At 36.8% G+C, this 20,700-nt stretch overlaps 1 protein-coding gene across 3 annotated transcripts in view; it reads right to left on the bottom strand.

The window, feature by feature from the left end:
* VWA8 (von Willebrand factor A domain containing 8) overlaps window positions 1–20,700 on the bottom strand; it is a 338,064-nt gene that overhangs the window by 203,958 nt on the left and 113,406 nt on the right. For all 3 annotated transcript variants that reach the window (XR_003609736.2, XM_028105773.2, XM_028105791.2), the window contains exons 15-17: window positions 17,601–17,769; window positions 15,502–15,579; window positions 7,066–7,181 (exon numbers count right to left, since the gene is read on the bottom strand). Coding sequence is in view for 2 of the 3 variants with exons in the window: in XM_028105773.2 (XP_027961574.2) it covers window positions 7,066–7,181; window positions 15,502–15,579; window positions 17,601–17,769 (363 nt within the window). In the remaining variant the exon portion in view is untranslated. The remainder of the gene's footprint in view (window positions 1–7,065; window positions 7,182–15,501; window positions 15,580–17,600; window positions 17,770–20,700) is intronic.

Below are 20,700 nucleotides of genomic sequence, written 5' to 3'. Positions count from 1 at the left end.
TTCAAAAGTACCTGTGAAGATGAATATCTGTTTATCTCATTTAATAAAACTTACATGTAATTAGCAGTATTCATGTATTACAACATTTTACAGGACAAGAACTTAAAATGATTTGCTTTTTAAAATGGATTTAGTATACCTAACAAATCTTGTTTAATTGTTTAACTGGATTATCAAGTTTTCTTAAATAGATAAAATAACACCTTAACTGGCTCCAACTTGGCGATCAGAAATTCAAATTAGTGGAAGTGGATTAATGATGTTTGCTTTCTAACACAAATTATTCAGTTTAGGATTATACAGCTTGGTCTTTCCTTCCATTTAAAAAATATACCTGCCTGTCTTCTATACATATGCTGTCAAAGCAACAATCTGATGAGTGACAGAGGCATTCTTCATTTACAAATAGATGGTATGAACATCATGGGCTTAGATCATGAAAATGGAGTTTCCCACCCACACAAATAAAACTGTATCTGGAATTTATGATCCCAAGTGAGCCCGCAGAAATGATTTTTAACCTATTACCTGTGCTATACTACTATAAACTAACCACTATGTCCCACGATAAACATACTAAGAACATCACACTTCTAACTTAGGTTTTCCATAGCTCTAAATCCTTCATGGTGGATTAGAATCAGCCTTGAGTATAAGCTCTAATAAAAGAGATGCTGGTGTAAGCGAAAAGGCAAATGAATGAGCGTGTGAGGAACTGATGGATATCCTCTCTGTGACAGAATTTACATAGCTGACCCTATCTCCCAACTACCTCCTCATTTTGGTTCCAGGCTATGATGCGGGGATTTATATCACTCTGGGTCAGTAGTGCATCAGTTCAGCATCAAGTAAGACTTACTGTTGTTCATCTCTGACCTTTCATCATAGTTCTTAGATTGTTGCCTTGTTTAAAACCAAGGCCTCACTTTATCTCTCAGACCCAATAACTGGGCTTTTATCTTATTTCCTGAGCCCTTGTCTTGGCACCATGCCCGCCCAACCTGCCTCTCTCCACTATAGAGTCTGGCCTGGTGACAGTAGGCTCTGCATCTGCATCTCCATTACTTCCGGCCAGACTACCTTGATTGACAATAACCACATTCAAGCTTAGGCTGTGTGCTATTCCCAGAAACCCCTTACATCTATATAGTCTGCTCTCAACACATCCTCATTTGCCTCCATATTGGAACATTTCTAGATTGTCCTCCAAAGCCTGTAGAGAACTGCAAAAAAGGCATGTATGCTTCCCTTCCAATGTCAGTGACAGACACTGCTCGCCAATGTGATACTCTTTTCCACTGAGACTGAACATGTTTCAGAATTATTTTCAACCTCACACCCAGACAGCACTACCAAATAATCAGAAGTAGTGTGGAAGTTGAAATATATTTACCTCTAGAATTTATATTTTAAAAGATACTGACTCACCCCACAAATGACAAGAAAGTATGTGAGGTAGTATGAGGTCAACCTTAATTTTTTTCTCGGTTTCAATTTTTTCTAGTTAATGCCTTGTTTTTCCATTGCTCACTGATATTTTCTACTTGCTTTTTCCTCTCCTTCTGTGGCCTTTTGTAAAATAAGTGAGCAAATGAATGAAATATTGCTCTATCTATCCTACTTTCCTAGAACACAAGCAAATACATATCCTACTGTAAAGTTTTCAAGGGTATTTATCATCATGAGCATCAGAGTGCCTTTTAAAAATCATGATCATCATTATATTCATTTACTACCAGCAAAAATAGAATTGGAAAGTCTCCAGTCTCTATGGTCTTGGTTCTAACAAGAAACTAAAGCAAGATTTAACCATATTATGGCAAACACAGAAACAGAAGTAGTTACCCTAAGCCAACTCAAATAACTGTGTCATTGTCACAGAAGTGAGATACGATCTTTGAATTAAAGAATAAGATAGGATTTCTCAAGATGGTAGCATGAGAAGCTAGAGTAAGGATAGGAGATGCTCCCAAATTACCAGTGCTGGGAAGATGGGTGTTGCTATTAGTAGTAAGAGTGGGAGAAAAGACTGCGGGTGTCAGGGATTATCAGACAGCCTTTGACTTCTATTTAGAGTGTATAATGACTTAATTAATTGATTGATACCTATGATTTTAATCTTAAATTTATAAACAGCACTGGAATATTTAAGACAACTTATGGCTCATCCTATTTATAAAGTTAGTTTATTATATTTGTGAGTAATTTACTTTTCCAGGAAGGTTTTATTTGTTAATTCAGACATGTGAAGTACTTAAAAGGAAATAGGGCATATAAAATTTATTAACAAATTTCAGATGTTTGAAGATGCTTAATGTAACCAAGATATCTGGAAATAAATGGAACCAAACATTTTTCAAAGCCCCATTAAAATAATTCAGATCTGCTAGACTTATAAAGTAAGCTGAATAACAGAAAAACCTAAAGAAGATCTAGGTTTCTTAAATTATAGCCTTAAAACACTGAACAGTAATGTTTTTTTAAAGTAGATGTCATTCATTTTATGTCACAAGGAAATTTTTGAAAAATATTGTATTTTGGTGAATGGGAAAATTTCTCCATTACCTCAATGTCAGAGACAGTTAATCTTCATTTCTAATTCTTATAGCTCTGCCTCAAATTTCTATGCTAAAGGATCGTCACTCCAAGATTTTCTATAAGTAAATACTGTAATGGAATGCAAAATACTTGAGTGGAATAGAATTCTTATTCCAGGAACTTCTAGTTAATGCTTCTATAATAAAAGAACTTTTGGAACGTAAAATATCTGATAACTTCCTCATCTTGTAAAATCTTTCTTCCCTTTGGTTTCTTAGGTTTTCAACTATCCAGAAAATGAATTATACATCTAGCTCCAAGACTTAGTGTACGTATTTTGGATATGAGGATGAGGTACTAGGGAACCATTCCCTGAGATGAAGAAATGTTCCAGTCTGAACTTAACTGGCATAAACAAATAAATGAAAAGTATTTTAAAATTAAATTAATAAGACTTTTAAAAGCCAAGCTAATATTCAATAAATTTAATGTTTAACAAACTTACACTAGAGAATTTCTTTTGATTTTGTTTGCTAAAGAATAGATGTCATGAATATAAACTACATCATTTAAAAAAACTTGTGAAATTCAATTTTCTTTTCACTGCTTCAATATGGAATGAGGTCATTAAAAAAAAAAAACTTTATGCAGCAATAAGATTTTTTTCCTTTCTGTGATTGTGCTATCATGAATAGAAGGTTAGTAAAAAAGTTTTTTGTTTGTAGGCTTGCTAAAGTCAACAGATAATGCATAAACAAGATAGCTGTTTAACTTTTTGCAAAGTGTAATAGGGTGGTAACAAAACAGGGTTTAATGTGGTCAGTTGATAACACTGGAAAAGTTAGCTATTTAATTCAGTGAAATATTTATGAGTATGAAAAGGAAGTAATTTTAAGTTTTTTAATTTTTTTAAACTATGAAATATTTCAAGCACAATAAAAATTATAGACACTATTAAGCATTCTATTAATCTCTTTCCACACCTGGGTAATTCTCACTCTGAAACTGGTGTGTATTTCTCCTGTCCATACTTTTATTCTGCTATGTATGAATTAAAAATATATTGCACTGGGGCACCTGGGTGACTAAGTCATTTAAGCATCTGTCTTTGGCTCAAGTCATGATCCCAGGGTCCTGGGATCAAGTCCCGCATTGGGCTACCCACTCAACGGGGAGTCTGTTTCCTCCCTCTCCTTCGCCCCTCCCCCTCCACTTGTGCTCTGTTTCTTGCTTTCTGTCTCTCAAATAAATAAGATCTTTAAAATATATATATATATATATATATTGCATTTTTGTTGTATTTAACATTTTCATAAATGGCAATGATACCAAATCTCCTCTTGCAAATTGCTTTTTTTTCTACTTGATATTAAACTGTCATGATTGATACACACAGATCTACTTCATTTTAATGACTGTTTAGCATCACATTATATAAATATGTCAATTTATAGTCATTCCCTACTGTTTCTAATTTTTCATTGTTACAAACAATGATGCCATGAACATTCTTACACATGCCTCCTTATCCATTCATTTAAGTCATTCTCTGAGGTGGTATCAAGAAACAGAATTGTCAAATCAAAGAGTATTAATATACTTAGGCATAAAGATACTGTGAGATAACCCCAAAGTGATAAGACTTCCATTCCAACAGTAGTAATATAATTCCATTTTCTTTTATTCACAAAAAATGTTAATTTTTACAGGTAAAAATTATAAAAATATGAAATGATAGCTGATTGTTTTAAATCTCATTTCCCTGATTAATAATGAAGTTGAGCATCTTTTCAAATGTTTGTTCGTCATCTGAATTAACTTGTATGCATGCCTATTCATCCTTTGCCCATTTAGTGTTGATTCTTTTATCTCAATAATTTGTATACTTTACAGTCCCTGAATACTAATCCTTTTGTGATTACAAGTCTTATCAAACATTTCTTAGTCTGTGGCTTATAACTTGTGGAGTGGCTTATAGTGTTTCTGTTATATATCTGGATTTTACTTTTTTGTATGGAATAAAATGGATTTTTTTTTATTTTTAATCATTTATTGACAAGTCCTTCCATTCTCATACTGATTTATAATGCTACTTTTGATATATACTAACTTCCTACAGATGTGTGGGGTCTGTTTCTGGTCTTTGTAGTCTATCCTAATAGTCAAATTACTTGTCTTTTCTTGCACCAATATCGTACTGTAACAATGAGTACAGCTTCATGATAGATCCTGATATCTGATAGAAAAAGTACAACTCCTTAATCTTCCTCAAAATTTCCTTTGCTATTTTTTCCATGCCAATTTTGAGATCAGCTTGTCAAATTCTGTATAACCTTAGTAGTATTTGATTAGATCATATCTACAGAAAATTTGGAGTAAAATATCTGTACAATACTGAAGCTTCCCTTCCATGAACATGATATAGCTTTCCTTTTATTTAAGTCCTTTACAACTTTCAATAAAGATTTATGCTTTTCTCCATAAAAGTATTATATGTCATTAGATTTACTCTTAGGTGCTCAAAGCTTCCTACTATTATTCTGAATGGGATTATTTTTAAAAATAATTAGACTTCCTCAATTGACTTTTAGTAGTATATAGGAATGTCACTGATTTGGATTTATAAGTAATCTCACTAAACTCTATTTTTCTAAATGACTTATATATAATTTCTATTGAATTTTTTATGTAGTCAATCAGATAACTTTGGGCAAATGCACTGGCTGAAAGTACAAAAAGGTGACATTCTTGTTCTGTTCCTAACTCTAAAGGAAATATGAGTATTTAACATAAAGATGTTTGCTCTAAATTTTTGGTATATACCCCTTATCAGATTGAAGAATATTCCTTCTCTTCATGGTTTACTATGAATATTCCTGGTTTTCTAAGAATTTGGTTTGTTTTTAGGTTTGGTTACTGGGTTTTATCAAATCCTTTTTATTCATTTTTAAAAATAATTTTTTTCTAATATGTTAATATAGTGAACTAAAAAACAGACATTCTTGAAATAATTTAAAATTGCTCATGATTTTAAAAAGATATATATATATATATATAGTTAGATTATTTCATGATTTGTAATTTTCCTTTCATACATTATTCTTGTTGGGTTCAGGTATCAAAATTATACTAGACTCAAAATGAATTGCTGTTTTCATTGTTTGTCTATTCTTTGGAACAGTTTACAGAATGCTTTGAGTATGATTATTTCATTCTAATATCCAAAATATTACTCCCCCTTAGGCTCCAAAACTGTTTACATTGCTTAGTATTAACTATTTATTTCAATTAACACATATCTATACTCAAGTTCTGACTAAGAAAATACTGGGGAGGTAATGAATCTATCTCTCTGTCTATATTTTTTTCAGTTCATGACCCTGAAAAATAAGCAACTGAAGCATTTTCTTTTCTAATTTTTATTTGGAAGCCCAATATTTTTCTACTTAAAAGAAAAGAAGAACCAATTTCATTATTTCTCATAATTATCAGTTTTTAAAAAAAATATTCTAAAGACACTGGAAAGGAGCCTCATTTTAGCTGGATACACCATAAGGAGAACAAATTTAAGTTGCAACATAGGAAGCTTACTTTCACTATAAGAAAAATTGTCATCTAAACTGGAGATTGATAGAGGGCAATTACAGATTCTCCTAAGCTGAAAATAGGTTCTTTTAATTCCTTTTTTATATCAAGGAATGAATGGGACAGTAGTCATAACCACCACAAAAATAATTGCCAGATCATATGAAAAGAGGCTAAAAGAAATCTCTGGGCTTCTTGGGTATTGTTACTAATCTCTATTATTCTTTATTTTTAAAAAGATTTTTTTATTTATTCATTTGAGAGAGAGTGAGATCATAAGCATGAGCAGTGGGGAGGGTCAGGGGTAGAGGGAGAAGCAGACACCCCACTGAGCAGGGAGCCCAACGCAGGGCTCTACCTCAGGACCCTGGGATCATGACCTGAGCTGAAGGCAGATGCTTAACTGACTGAGGCACCCAGGTACCACCCCCCTCTTTTTATTACTCTTAAAATAGTTTCATGCAAGTGTGATTTTGTAAGAAAATTCTATAAGCCAATATTTTATAATAATTTCGAAACAAGTATAAAAAATATTAGTGTAGACTGAAAAGATACTAGTTTTGTTAAATTTAGGCAACAGGACACTACTATCAAGCATGGAAAGTTCCAAGGCCAATTTGGGAAGCGCTCAGTGTAATGGTGAAGAGCGCTAGCTGCGAAGACACACACACCAGCATTCAAATCCCAAACCCACTTTTACTTATTTATTACTCTCTGACTTAAGCAAGCAACTTAAACAGTTTTCTCACCTACAAAATAGCTCTTAAAATTGTTGTTATGCCTAAGTAGGATAAAATGGGTTCTAAATGACCATGAGGTTGAAATAGTTACATATTCAGGCAATACTTTCTCCAGACCTGTGGGTACTATTAATTAAACATCTGTTACTGTTTTAGCAAAGACCCAGAACTTGAATTCAGTGAGAAAGGGGAACATGGTTACCTGGAAAGGCAGGTTTTCATAACTGCACTGTGAAGATTTTCATTAGGGTACTGTGACAGCCGACGAGAAATCCGCAACAGCTGTCTGGTAGAAAGTGATGCGGCCAGTGACTGTGCCTATCAAAAGGCAAAGACAGCCTGTTAAGAGCCTTGTTTCCACTTGCTGAGAGTCCCTTTAGATGGGATCAGAGCAGAATTCATTATTCCTGAAGGACAAGGCCAAACTTCAAATACATACTGTTAATGAATTACAAATAAAAATAAATGAAAACCAATTTATACTTAAGGCATCCTTAAAGATAGTTTTTTAAAAAAATCTATAAAAAGTGTTTATCAGTTAAATTCAATAAAAGCGCTTTCACTGAGCCAAGTGCTGTGCATACATGTTTTTTGGGTGGAGGGAAGAAGAGGTTGGATGGAGGAAAGATGTTACATAATACAGGCCACACCTGATTTAACAAATAGCTTTTATGCACAAGTAACTATTTGTTCTTTTTTTTTTTTCCTGCCTACACAAAGCTGAACTGTTCAGATAGCCTGAAAATGCTTAGAGCTTTAGATAAATCTATGGCTTCTGAAATGCAGAAAAGGAATTGTGGATAATTTAGGTTGCTGACCACAGAGGTGTCAACCAGTTTGTCCCTTGGGTGGCAGCTTGCAGTTTGAAATCCTTCCCTTATAATGCCAGAAGAATTTCACTTTGTTTTCTTTTTTTTTTAATTTTTTACTGTTATGTTAATCACCATACATTACATCATTAGTTTTTGATGTAGTGTTCCATGATTCATTGTTTGGGCATAACACCCAGTGCTCCATGCAGAACATGCCCTCCCCAATACCCATCACCAGGCTAACCCATCCTCCCACCCCCCTCCCCTCTAGAACCTTCAGTTTGTTTTTCAGAGTCCATCGTCTCTCATGGTTCGTCTCCCCCTCCGATTTCCCCTCCTTCATTCTTCCCCTCCTGCTATCTTCTTTTTTTTTTCTTAACATTGCGTTATTTGTTTCAGAGGTACAGATCTGTGATTCAACAGTTTTGCACAATTCACAGCGCTCACCATAGCACATACCCTCCCCAATGTCTATCACCCAGCCACCCCATCCCTCCCACCCCCCATCACTCCAGCAACCCTCAGTTTGTTTCCTGAGATTAAGAATTCCTCATATCAGTGAGGTCATATAATACATGTCTTTCTCTGATTGACTTATTTCGCTCAGGATAACACCCTCCAGTTCCATCCACGTCATTGCAAATGGCAAGATCTCATTCCTTTTGATGGCTGCATAGTATTCCATTGTATATATATACCACTTCTTCTTTATCCATTCATCTGTCAATGGACAACTTGGCTCTTTCCACAGTTTGGCTATTGTGGACATTGCTGCTATAAACATCAGGGTGCACATACCCCTTCAGATCCCTACATTTGTATCTTTGGGGTAAATACCCAGTAGTGCAATTGCTGGATCGTATGGCAGCTCTATTTTCAACTTTTTGAGGAACCTCCATACTGTTTTCCAGAGTGGTTGCACCAGCTTCCATTCCCACCAGCAGTGTAAGAGGGTTCCCTTTCTCCACATCCCCACCAACATCTGGCGTTTCCTGACTTGTTAATTTTAGCCATTTTGACTGGTGTGAGGTGGTTTTCTTATTCTTCAAAAAAAAAATAAGAAATCCCATTAATAGAGCTGCTAGTACAGAAATTGGGATATGTGAGTACCAGTAAATATTTGTTAATGTGATTTTGAAATTATCTTAGTGGGCAGCACAATGCAATGAGATAAAGTTTATCAGCTTTGGAATCAGACAAATCAGGCTCTCATGTATTAGCCTGGTGGATTATTCAACATCTTCCAGCCTTGGTTTTCTCGTCTTTAAGTTGGTGACAATAATGCCTTCACATTTAAGGTTGTTATGAGGGTTGGTATCCACAATCTATAAAGAGCTTACCAAACTCAACACCTAAAATAAAAATAATCTAGTTAAAAAATGGGCAGATGAGATGAATAGACATTTTTCCAAAGAAGACATCCAGATGGCTAACAGACACATGAAAAAATGTTCAACATCACTCATCATCAGGGAAATACAAATCAAAAGCATGATGAGATAGCACCTCACACCTATCAGAATGGCTAAAATTAACAATACAGAAAACAATAATCGTTGGTGGGTATGCAGGGAAAGAGGAACCCTCTTATACTGTTGGTGGGAATGCAAACTGGTGTAGACACTGGAAAACAGTATGAAGGTTCCTCAAAAAGTTAAAAATAGAACTACTCTCCAATCCAGCAATTGCACTACTAGGTATTTACCCAAAGGACACAAAAATCCTGATTCAAAGGGATACATGCACCCTAATGTTTATAGTATAGTGTCATTATCAACAACAGCCAAATTATGAAAAGAACCCAAATGTTCATTGACTGATGAATGGATAAAGAAGATACGGTATATATATATACAACAGAATATTACTCAGCCATAACAAAGAATTAAATCTTGCCATTTGCTGTAACATGGCTGGAGCTACAGAATATGATGCAAAATAAGTCAGTCAGAGAAAGACAAATACCATATGATTTCACTCATATGTAGCATGTAAGAAACAGAACAGGTGAACTTAGTGGGGAAAAAAGAGAGGTGAAGCAGAAAAGAGACTCTTAACTATAGAGAACAAACTGAGAGGTGCTGGAGGGGAGGTGGATGGAGGGTGGATAAATAGGTGATGGGGATTAAGGAGGGCACCTGTGAGGAGCACTGGGCATTCTATGTACGTGATGGATCACTTAAATTCTACATCTGAAACTAATATTACACTGTATGTTAACTGACTGGAAGTAAAATAAAAACTTGACACTAGAAAAAAAGGGAGAGAAAATTGTTCTAAAGCACTTAGCAGAGGTCAGACACATGGGTGCTCAACAAATGTCAGCAATTATTGTTAAAAGTCAGCCTCTACAAAATGAAAAAAAATCTAACACAGGAAGGGCATGCAATCTGCACTTTAGTATGAATTGAATGCATCAGATTATTATTGGATTAATTCCTAATTTAGATCAGCAGCATTAGGAAACAGCAGTTTTCATTGAAAACCAGGCGAGAGAAGAACTTTTGGAGCAACTAGCCCTTTGGGGAGGGGGGGCAGAGGAGGCCAGGAGGAAATGTCACAGGGGTAATGCTGGCAATACAGTGGTCCTGAGCCCCTAAGGGAACACAGAGGAGGACTCCATGAAGTTAACAGAGGGTTCAGGATGGATGGTGGGAGGGTGCCACGATGCCAGAGACACACTGCCTATTGGCTTGTTTCAGCATTTCACTTAAGGTGATCTTGGTAGGTCCCAAGGAAGAACAAAGGGCAGGGATTTCTCCTCCTGTGTGTATTTTGCATCTCCATGAGATGCTGGTGTGCTGTGGTATTATATCTCAGCTACAACATAGGTTAAATGGTCTTTGGAGACTAGATTGGGAGCATGATCACCATTTATGATGTATCCCTTTTTCTATTAAAAAACATTCTATATCTCAAAGAACTCATAAGCAAACATTTGGTTCATCCTTGTTTTCAACAAATTTACATTCTAGACACGGAGACAATATTTAAATATAAGAAAGTATAAACTGCAATTCAAAATAGCATATAATTTAATGCCAAAATAAGTGAAGCACTTGACAACTGCTAGAGGGGCTTAAAATGAGAATGTTCAAGTGGGCACAAGAAATGCTATGAACAAAGGCATGAGAGCAAAAGGAACAGAAATAGATGCAGAAATGTGAGGAAATCAGCCCAGCTTTACTAGAGGGTCTTGCTGGAAAACTTGCTTCTAAGTAACAAAGACCTGGGACTAACACTTGGAGGAGTTTGGCCTTGCTCCTAAAGGCAACGGGACTTTGTTATGTACAAAGTGGTAATACAATTTTAGAAAGATTAATCTGGTGGTAGCATGCAAAGTAGCTGAAGGACACAGAGAACTGAGACAGGAAACAGAAAGCTACTGCAATGATCTGTCTATAAAACGATAACCAGCAAAAAAGGCAAAAAAGAGTGGAGAGACAGAATCAATAAATATTTCAGAGAACTTGGCCGCTGATGGATATGAGAAAAAAGGAAGAACTGAGGATAAGGTTAAGGTTATTTGAGCCAGTATAATATACTAAAGTATCAGAAGCTAAATATGACTCAGCAATTCCCATTCTGAATATGTGGGCCCACGGAAAATTCCTATTTTAATCATGGAAAATGTTTGACAAATGATTCCAACCCAGAAATTCTCAAGACAGGAGTCCTAATAAGCCACACCGTAACTTCCTCATGTACAATATTCTAATCTCATCCAAGAATGACACTGAATTCAGGCTTTACATTTCATTCCAGTTATCAGTAAGGACGTCTTGCGAATTTGACAATATCAGCTTTCTCAGTTGCTAACATCAAAATGCTTTACAATAACATCAGTGTTAAAAAAAAATCAGAACAGGGCACCTGGGTGGCTCAGTTGGTTAAGCGACTGCCTTCGGCTCAGGTCATGATCCCGGAGTCCCGGGATCGAGTCCCACATTGGGCTCCCTGCTCAGCAGGGAGTCTGCTTCTCCCTCTGACCCTCTTCCCTCTTGTGCTCTCTATCTCTCATTCTCTCTCAAATAAATAAATAAAATCTTTAAAAAAAAATCAGAACAAAGCTTTACATTGAGCCATTTAAGTGTTGAAAAAAGGGTTTGCTTATTTCTGCTCTTGCGTTATCAATTAAAAATTGAGAATGCACTTTACTTAAAAATTCCTAATGTGTTCAACGTTTATAACATTAAATTTCTAACTGCACTTTTATCTTGCAAAAAAGAGTATGAGGATATGAGCACATCCCCTTAGCTACCATGGTTATGGAGTTTAAGCACACACCTCAAGGGGTTTCTTGTATTGGCATTATTAGTAATAGTAATTCAGCTTAAAAATATGAAGGATCTGATCAGAAATTTTTTTCAATAAACCTTCTCTTTTTCCTCTTAACGAATTATTTCTTTTATGAAAACATACTGTTTTCAGGGTGAGAAAACTCTAGAGACAATGTGTTAATAAATTAGTAATTAATTAATTAATCACTTTATTCATTCATCCACCAAACATTTGTTAAGTGTCTCTTATGGGCCCAGCACCAGGCCGGAAAAACGAGAAAGAAGAATAAACCACACTGGGTTCAAGGAATTGAAATACTAATTGAGGAGATGAAAATAAACCTGTGATACAGCTACCACAGGTCAATAACAGAATCGTAAGTCAAGTGTCATGAGAGCAGGCTGGAGATAGAGGTTACTTCTGAGGAGCTGAGAGAGATCTGACAGGGGATAGGGAGAAAGCGCATTCTGGTGGTGTCACGGGAAGCTGGGGCATCTGGGTATGTGCTGGGCTTAGCAAGCAGGAAGAAGAGAAGAAGAGAAGTGCAGGAGGGCTGAGAGTGCTTCAGGAGAAGCTGTAAGAAAGTGAGGCTAGAAAGGCAACATACAGTCAGACAGAACTGGGCAGGCATGCTTATTTAGCAGGCTGTCCTTCAGTCTGTAAGCAGAGAATTCATCCCTTAACAGTTTAATGATGGGGAGAACTTAGGAGCTGGATTTGGGAAAGGCCACTCCAGAGATACTATGGATGAGTCATTCATTCATTTACTTAACAGACATTTGTTGACCGTCTACTACATAGCAGGCAAAATTCCAGATGCTGCGGATACAGTGGGGACCCAAGCAAAAACCCCTGCTATCCCGGAACTTAAATCTGAGTTAGGGAAAATAGGCAATTAAAAAAAGTGAATAAAACATATATTATGTCAAAGGGTAATAAGCCTTATGAAGAACTTTAGAGCAGAAAGAGAGAGAGGAATGAAATGGGGGCTAAATGTGATTCTAAATGGAGTGCTTCAGGTAGACCTTGCTGAAAAGGTGACATCTGAGCAAATCCAAACGGGGGAGTTTGAATTGCAGTTATCTGGGGAAGAAAATCTAGGCAGAGGAAACACTGAGTGCCAATGGCCCTGAGGCACACATGAGTGGGTTTAAGGAAAAAGAAAGAGAATGGTTTAGCTGCAAAGAACAAGTAAGGGACAAATTGGAGATGAAGTTATTAATCCCTGGGGTTTAGGCGGTCTGCGACAACTGGAAAATGGTCCCCTCCCCAAAGATATCCACATCCTAATCCCTGGAACCTAGGAGTTTTACCTCATATGGCAAAGTTAACTTTGCAGACCACATTAAAGATTTTGAAAAGAAGAGAGCATCCTGGATTATTTGTGTGGCCCCTTAAATGCAATCACACATATCCTTGTAAAAGGGAGGCAGAGAGAGGTCTGAACAGACACATGGAAGAGAAGGTAATGTGAAGATGGAGGCAGAGATTAAGATAATGAGGCCACAAGTCAAGGAATGCTGGCAGCCACTGGAACCTAGAAAAGGCGAAGGACAGATTCTTCCCTTTAGCCCCTGAGGGAGCGCTGCGGATACCTCAACTTGGATGCAGTAATACACACTCCAAACTTCTGGCATCCAGAACGGTGAGAAAATAAATTTCTGTTGTTATAAACCAGCAGTTTATGGTAATTTGTTACAACAGGCCCAGGAAAGTAATCCAGGGCCACATGAGGAATGAACTGTTGCTGGTGAGGGCAGTCAAAAGGAAAGGGCAATATTCCAGGAGAAAGATTATGAAACCAAATACCAGGACAATTACTGGCAATAGGTAGGTAAGAGAGTGGATGACACATCATGATGCTAAACTGATGAGGTTTGCTTTCGGGTTAAGTGGAGATCATGGGAAGGCAAGGAGACAGATTATTAACACAGCCAGAAAATTAAATAAGAAATATGAAGAGATTTAAACGGGAAAGACAGTTTAGTGGTACAAGATATGTTGGATTTATAGTGATCCCAGAGTATCCAGTTGGGAAGTGAAGGAAACTACCATTTATTAAGCAGCTACTAAGGAAGAGATTCTTCATGCACATTTTCATGTTTAATCATCACAACCTCCTTATGAAGTAGATAGCACTTGCATTTTAGAGATGAGAACACTGAGATTCACATTTGGTGACAGCCCTTGATCCTTCCAACAGATGCAGTGGTTTCCACCTTTTTAAACATCAAGTCCCTCTTTTTTATTCCCCATGTGCCCTGTGTTTTAAAAGACTTCGCTTACCAAACAGCATGTATTAAAGAAGAGTTAGTTCTTTATGTTTTGCTATCCAAATGCATGTATGTATAGTCACCAGTCATGTTTCAGATTGGCATGATACAACCAGGCTTCGGTATTAAAATTCCAGCCCAAAGCAAATAACATTTTTGTTAGTCCTTTCATCCCTTTGTGCACAAATATATAATTTGCCTTGGTCTATTTGAAATATTAATTATTGTTTGAAAACCTCAGATTGAAAACTAACCTTTTCATTTCACCCCTAATAGAGCATGAATTATATTGAGTATACTGGACTTTTGACAGCAGGGAGAACTTTTTGTTATAGTGCAAAAGTGTTTTCAACTGTGAATGCTAAAATAAAAGTTATGCAAGAAATTTTAAAAAGGGCGGGGGGGGCAGGATATGCCACCCCAAAATACGCCATTTTGACATATTTATTAGTTTGAATTAAAGTTACATAAGAAACAGCCAGTACAAGAAGGACATTCTGACCCTCCTTTGTCCCCCGAAAGCAGGAAATAAATCTCCCCTATGAAAGGCATCCTTTCTGTCCCAGGAGAGTAGAAGGCATCCTTATCGCCAGCAATAGGGAACATTGGGCCAAAATGGCAATATAAACAAACTTTGTTACCTCGTCACTAATTTGGCTACCTCAAGCCCAAACTTCTTCGTCTTGTCAATTCTTTACAAATTTATTGTTTGTCTAAAAGGTATAAAAGCTGTCTGCTTTGATCACTGCTTTAAGTATAATATTTTTATGGGGCCTGTGTACATATGGAATTAAATTGGGTTTTCTCCTGTTAAGTCTGTCCTGTGTGAATTTAATCGTTAGGCCAGCCAAAGAACCTAGGAGGGAAAGGAAAAGTTTTCTGCCCCTACACCATCCCAGGATGGAAATACAATTAGAAACAGAATCAATGAGAAAAGAGAAGTTAGAAGCTGAAGAGAAAGAGGTCATCGTTAATAGAAGAGGTCACACTTGGACTAGATGAGATTGCTCAGGACAGGAGATTGGGGGTCAGAACTGAACCCCTAGGATCACCAAGCTCTAAAGCTAGTTTTCTTCTATGAGACCAGCCATTAGTAGCTGGAGTCAATGTTCAAATTACTGAAAGAGTAAAATATATATGCACAGGGCAAAGCACAGCATAAGAGATAAAAATACCAGCTTGAAAAACAGATTTTAAAGCATTAAACTCTGAGAACTTAAAGCAGCAGCATGTCAACAACAAAAAATCCTATGGGAAAAAGCCCAGACTTACCGTGGGATCCTGTGTCTCTCTGAGTTTGTGGGTAAATGATAACAATCTGTCCAAAGCTTCCTGAGGTATATTTGGGACCTATGTTATGAGAGAATTGAGAAAAGACAGAAAGAATAAATGGGGATATCTGATCAATCAACCACAAATTCTGGCTACTCAGCAAACAATATTAGGATTATATTTTTAGAAAGTACCTGGTGATAGGTAACACGTTTACATGTTTAACTCCTCGATAAATTTGCTTATTCATTTTCTCAGGAAATACTTCTGCCTCAGCTTTCTCTTTAACAATCAGGTAGTTAAAACCAAGCCACTCTTCATTTATAATTCCACCACCAGGATAAAACTGAAAGGAGCCTCTAACTCAATTAAAAACTGGCATAAAGTGTACCCATAAAAAATTTTTCATAATTATTTCCCTGTTTGTTAACTTTGACATGATTTTTTAAACTCTAATTTAGGCATTTTTCTTAGTAAAACCAAACTCCTTCATTTAGTAGTAATCTTATTATCTACCAAGTGACATGGGTATCCTGCAACAAAGAATGGATGCCCACACTGTTCATTTTTTCAAGGACTTTTAAACCACATACCTAAGGGGAGTAATCAGTTTATCAATAAATTCTGAAGAACAGTTGCCTAAATAACACATGCTGGTTGCTTGAACAGTAATAATTTTAATCTAATTAAATATTTAATGGAATTAAATTATGAGAAATTAAACTAAAACAATGACATATTTTATAATTTTAATTTAAAAAGATCAGAGAGATATTAGAACAATGAGTGGTATAATGTAACCACTTCCAGAAGTAAACTGCTCAGGGTTTCTTTGTCATTTAAGTGACTGGCACTTGAAAATTCAGTACATATTTTATCTCATTCATTCTTTAAATTAAATCCTGTGATATAAGAAGCAGTATTATCCCCAACTTCAGATGAAGAAACTATGGTTGAGTAATTTACCCAAGATCTGGAGGCTGATGAGTGGATTTGGCATTTGTTTTTTTTAAGGATTTTATTTATTTATTTGACAGAGAGAGAGACAGAGAGAGAGAGAGAGAGGGAACACAAGCAGGGGGAGTGGGGGAGGGAGACACAGGCTTCCCACAGAGCAGGGAGCCCAATGCAGGGCTCCATCCCAGGACCCTGGGACCATGACCTGAGCTGAAGGCAGATGCTTAATGACTGAGCCACCCAGGCCCCCGGATTTGGTATTTAAAAGTAAGCTGTTTGACTTGAAAGTCTATGCCCTTATCCACCACCATGCTCACAAGACCTAAAATTAATCAGCTAGTTCTGGTATTTCAAAGGGGATGAGTGCATTTATGTAAAAAGTTACTTATTTGTGATCGAGAACAACACTGGCCAGTAGAACCTTCTGTGATGATGGAAACGTTCTTTACCTATGCTGTCTAACGTGCTGGCCAAAATCCCCCAGATGTTTACTGACCCCTTGAAATATGACTGAGAAACTGAACTTTTAAAATTTATTGAATGTGGCTGGTGCTACATTGAACAATGCAGTTCTAAAACTCCGAAAGTGTGAAGCACTTTATTAGTTAAGGCAGACATTGAAATAACACATTACGTATAATGCAAGCCACCAGATAACTAATCAGGTAAGCACAGATACATTACAGTAGTGAGGGGAACAGGACGACTTTGTATTTTCTAAAATCTAAGAAACTAAAATATATTTGGCCTCCCTTTATAGTAGGAACTTAAAATAGTCATCTCTGGCTGATTATAGAAGGAAAACGAATCCTAAAACTGCCTCCACATCTGGAAAGTGGAAAGACAACTTACATCCACGGTTCTCAAAGTGTGATCCCCGGATCAGCAGCATGGGCATCACCTAAGAACTTTAGAAATGCAAATTCTCATGTACCGTCCTAGACCTAGGGACTCAGCAATCTGCATTTTATCAGACCCTCCAGATGATTCTGAAAAATGCTAAAGTGTGAGAACCATTATATCAGGAAATTTGGGAGTAAATGGGAAGAAGCCAGAAATGTCCAATTCTGCTCCGACAGGTGTCAGAGTACTTTGAAAGAGAACAGCCAAAGGCAACAGGCTAGAGCTCGCCTTACTCTTACCATTTCCTTAATCACTTGAATTTCTTCACTTTTGACAAGTGGTTTCATATAATGGAAAAAGAACATGGTTAAGAATTCTGGTCCCAGCCACTGCTGTGTTGTGCTTCCAATAACAGGGGGCTCTGCCAAGGCGATGATTCTGAAGGAGGGGTGGACAGGAAAAATGGATCTAAAAGGGGGAAAAAATAAAACAAACAAACATAAACTTTCATATTAGAAATTAGGTCATGGTAGCTAAAGCCTAGGCAACGATAAGCCTACTGCTGTTAATATAGTCAAAGCAATTATCCAAAGAACAAGGCTTGAAAAAAATCAGGACGTCCTAAGAACTTATTATTAAAACAGAAAAAGAGGGGCGCCTGGGTGGCTCAGTCAGTTAAGGGTCTGACTTTTGATTTCAGCTCAGGTCATGATCTCAGTGTCATGAGATCAAGTCCACATTGGGCTCTGTGCTGAGTGTGGAACCTGCTCGAGAGTCTCTCTCTCTCTCCTTCTCCCTCTGCACCTCCTCCGCCTGTAGGAGGCACTGTAGCCCACTGCTAGTAGCTGTTAATTATGAGACCCTATGGTATCAGACTCACTGCATTCTCTCTCTCTCTCTCAAATAAATAAATAAACCTTTAAAAAAAAGAAAAAAGAATCATCTACTGCTAAAACATGATGTACCGTTTCCACTGATGATCTCCATTCCTACACAAACCACCGTTCTGGATATGCTGTTATGCCTCCAGTAAATTTTCTCCATAGTCCCTTGAAACAAAATCCCATCCAGTTCATATTCATTACATAGGTTCCTTTTCTTTATTCAAAGTTCCCTCAAAATCTCCTGTCTTGCAAGGAACCCATTCTATGTCGATCACAGAAAGACCAAGGAGTATGATCCAGGATGTTTACTTCACAACACAGAAAATATAAGCAGCATAAGGGGCTGGGTTCAATTTAAAATCTGGATTAACAAAAAGAATACTTAGGTCTTCAAAAGATAGAGAAAATTAAATGTTTATATAATTTACTCTTTTGTCATTTTATAGGAAGTATTGTGATTTTTAAAGTGATCTCTTTTATAAATCTCTGCTAGGGAATCTGGGGATGTAAATATTCTAGGACACATGGAAGAATAAGGTAAGACTGCCCACCATTTGTGAAATGACTTGAGTATGTTTCGGAGAACAGACTAGATACCCCTTATAATCTATTCATGTGTGTGATAGTGTCAGTTCTTATTAATTGCACTCTAAACCGCAGTGGAAATATAACTTTAGAGGGTAATATCACCCCTGCTATAAGAAAAGATAAAATGCAAACACTTGCCAAGATCTTCACAAAAATAAAAATTTAGGTACATAACTGACATTTCTCCAGATATAGACTATTCATTGCCATTAACTATTATAATAAAACCCAACAGTTAAGTGGTTAGGCAGCTAGAATATTAGGAGGTAGGATATGTTTGGAGAGGATTAGATAAGTACTTGGAAGATTTAAGATAAGAAAATGCCTTCCCAATACAACAGGTAAGTCCACTGAGTCCCTGACTACATGTCTGTAATTTTAGAGGCCATACCATAATTTGCAAACCAGGGAAAAGCAGTTTTTAGAAGTGGTCATACGAAAGGTCTAGAAGTATTCATAAAAGCTACCAGATATCCTTTCATTTTGCTAGGTAGGAAAAAAAAATCCTTATTTACAGATATCCAAGCAGGGCATGGGAATGATCTATCCAAAGGAGTTGTTCTGGGAAAAGAGGAAAGAATAACAACATGAGCAGAGTCAGAAAGTCCTGAGGATAGCATGATCACTGAGGACTGCCAGCAATTAGACAGTCACACAAGAGAATCTAGACACAGAAAATTCTGTGATCTAAAAGCTAAAAGAGAAGGTTTTTCCATTTTCCACTTCTGCCAAGTGGTTTGCCATATTCCAGAAAACTCAGCTCCATGGCCCAACAACAGATGTTGGATTCATCCTTGGTCCTCCTCTTTCCTAGCTGGGACAAAAGAAGGTGGGAGAGACAGAGCTGCTTTTTTGTGATTTGACTGCACAAAATTAAATCTGCAGATGTAGTTTCTTATTCAAGATAATAAGGGATACTAAATCAGGGAAAAAACAAAGCCAAAATCCAACACGTAAGCCAAAAGAGGAAGTCCAATTTATATCCTTAAACCAAAAGATCAGGAAGCAGGTACCACAGCTGAGCTGTGAATTTAGGACTAGAAGAGCAATTAACAAGAGAGCAAGCCATAGGAGAGCAAGCTAGGTGGCTTGAATTTAAATATGTCATGATCATTGCTGAGAACATACACTGTCCGTGGCTTGCTTTCTGGTATCGACTCTAGCAGGGTACCCGAGTAAGCGGGCCCAGTTTAAAGAGGGCAGTTTCTGAGACAGCTGATGTCAGGCAGAGACGTGTACACTGACTATAAAAACAGCCAGCAAACTACTGAATAACAGGCTAAGGACCGCTGTGTTGCTAGGTCTCCCCCAGAGGCTTCCTTACATATAAACAGGTCATATGGAAAGTCATTTCCTGATGACGACAGATCTCCATGCCCGAAAGTTGGAGAGCAGAGTACTCCTGAGGATCTGCCACATACTTTCAGGTGATTTAACATACTGGCGTGTAATACAAAGACTGGATAAGTGGTAAACAGTTGAGAATTAGGAAACAAGCACAGTTAAAAGTTAAAACCAAGGTTAACTTCAATTTTACTAGAATTTAACAACGAATAACAAATGAAACTAAAGATATAGCTTAACTTCAGATAAGTAAATATTTCATAAAGATTAAAGATTAAAAACGCAAAATGCTCTTTTTAAAAAAGATTTCAAAATTAAAAGTACTGAGGTCAGTATGTTTGTTTGGGGGCATTAAATGTAAGTTTCAGAGAGTAAAGCACCTTCCCCTGCCTCTCAGCAATAAAAAGGAATGAATTATTGATATACATAACAACATGAAAGATCTCAAAATAATTATGCTGAATGAAAGAAGCCAGATCAAAAAAAGTATATACTGTGTAATCCCATACACATAAAGTTCTAGAAAATACAAAATATATCAAGTAACTGGAAGCAGATTCCTAGGGGTGGGAGAGGAGGGTGA

The sequence above is a fragment of the Eumetopias jubatus genome, unplaced genomic scaffold, assembly GCF_037043125.1.
Source record: "Eumetopias jubatus isolate StellerSeaLion01/CBP00866 unplaced genomic scaffold, mEumJub1_p1.0 scaffold_3, whole genome shotgun sequence".
NCBI classification, from domain to species: Eukaryota; Metazoa; Chordata; class Mammalia; order Carnivora; family Otariidae; genus Eumetopias; species Eumetopias jubatus.
This window is presented reverse-complemented; position numbering and strand designations above follow the sequence as displayed.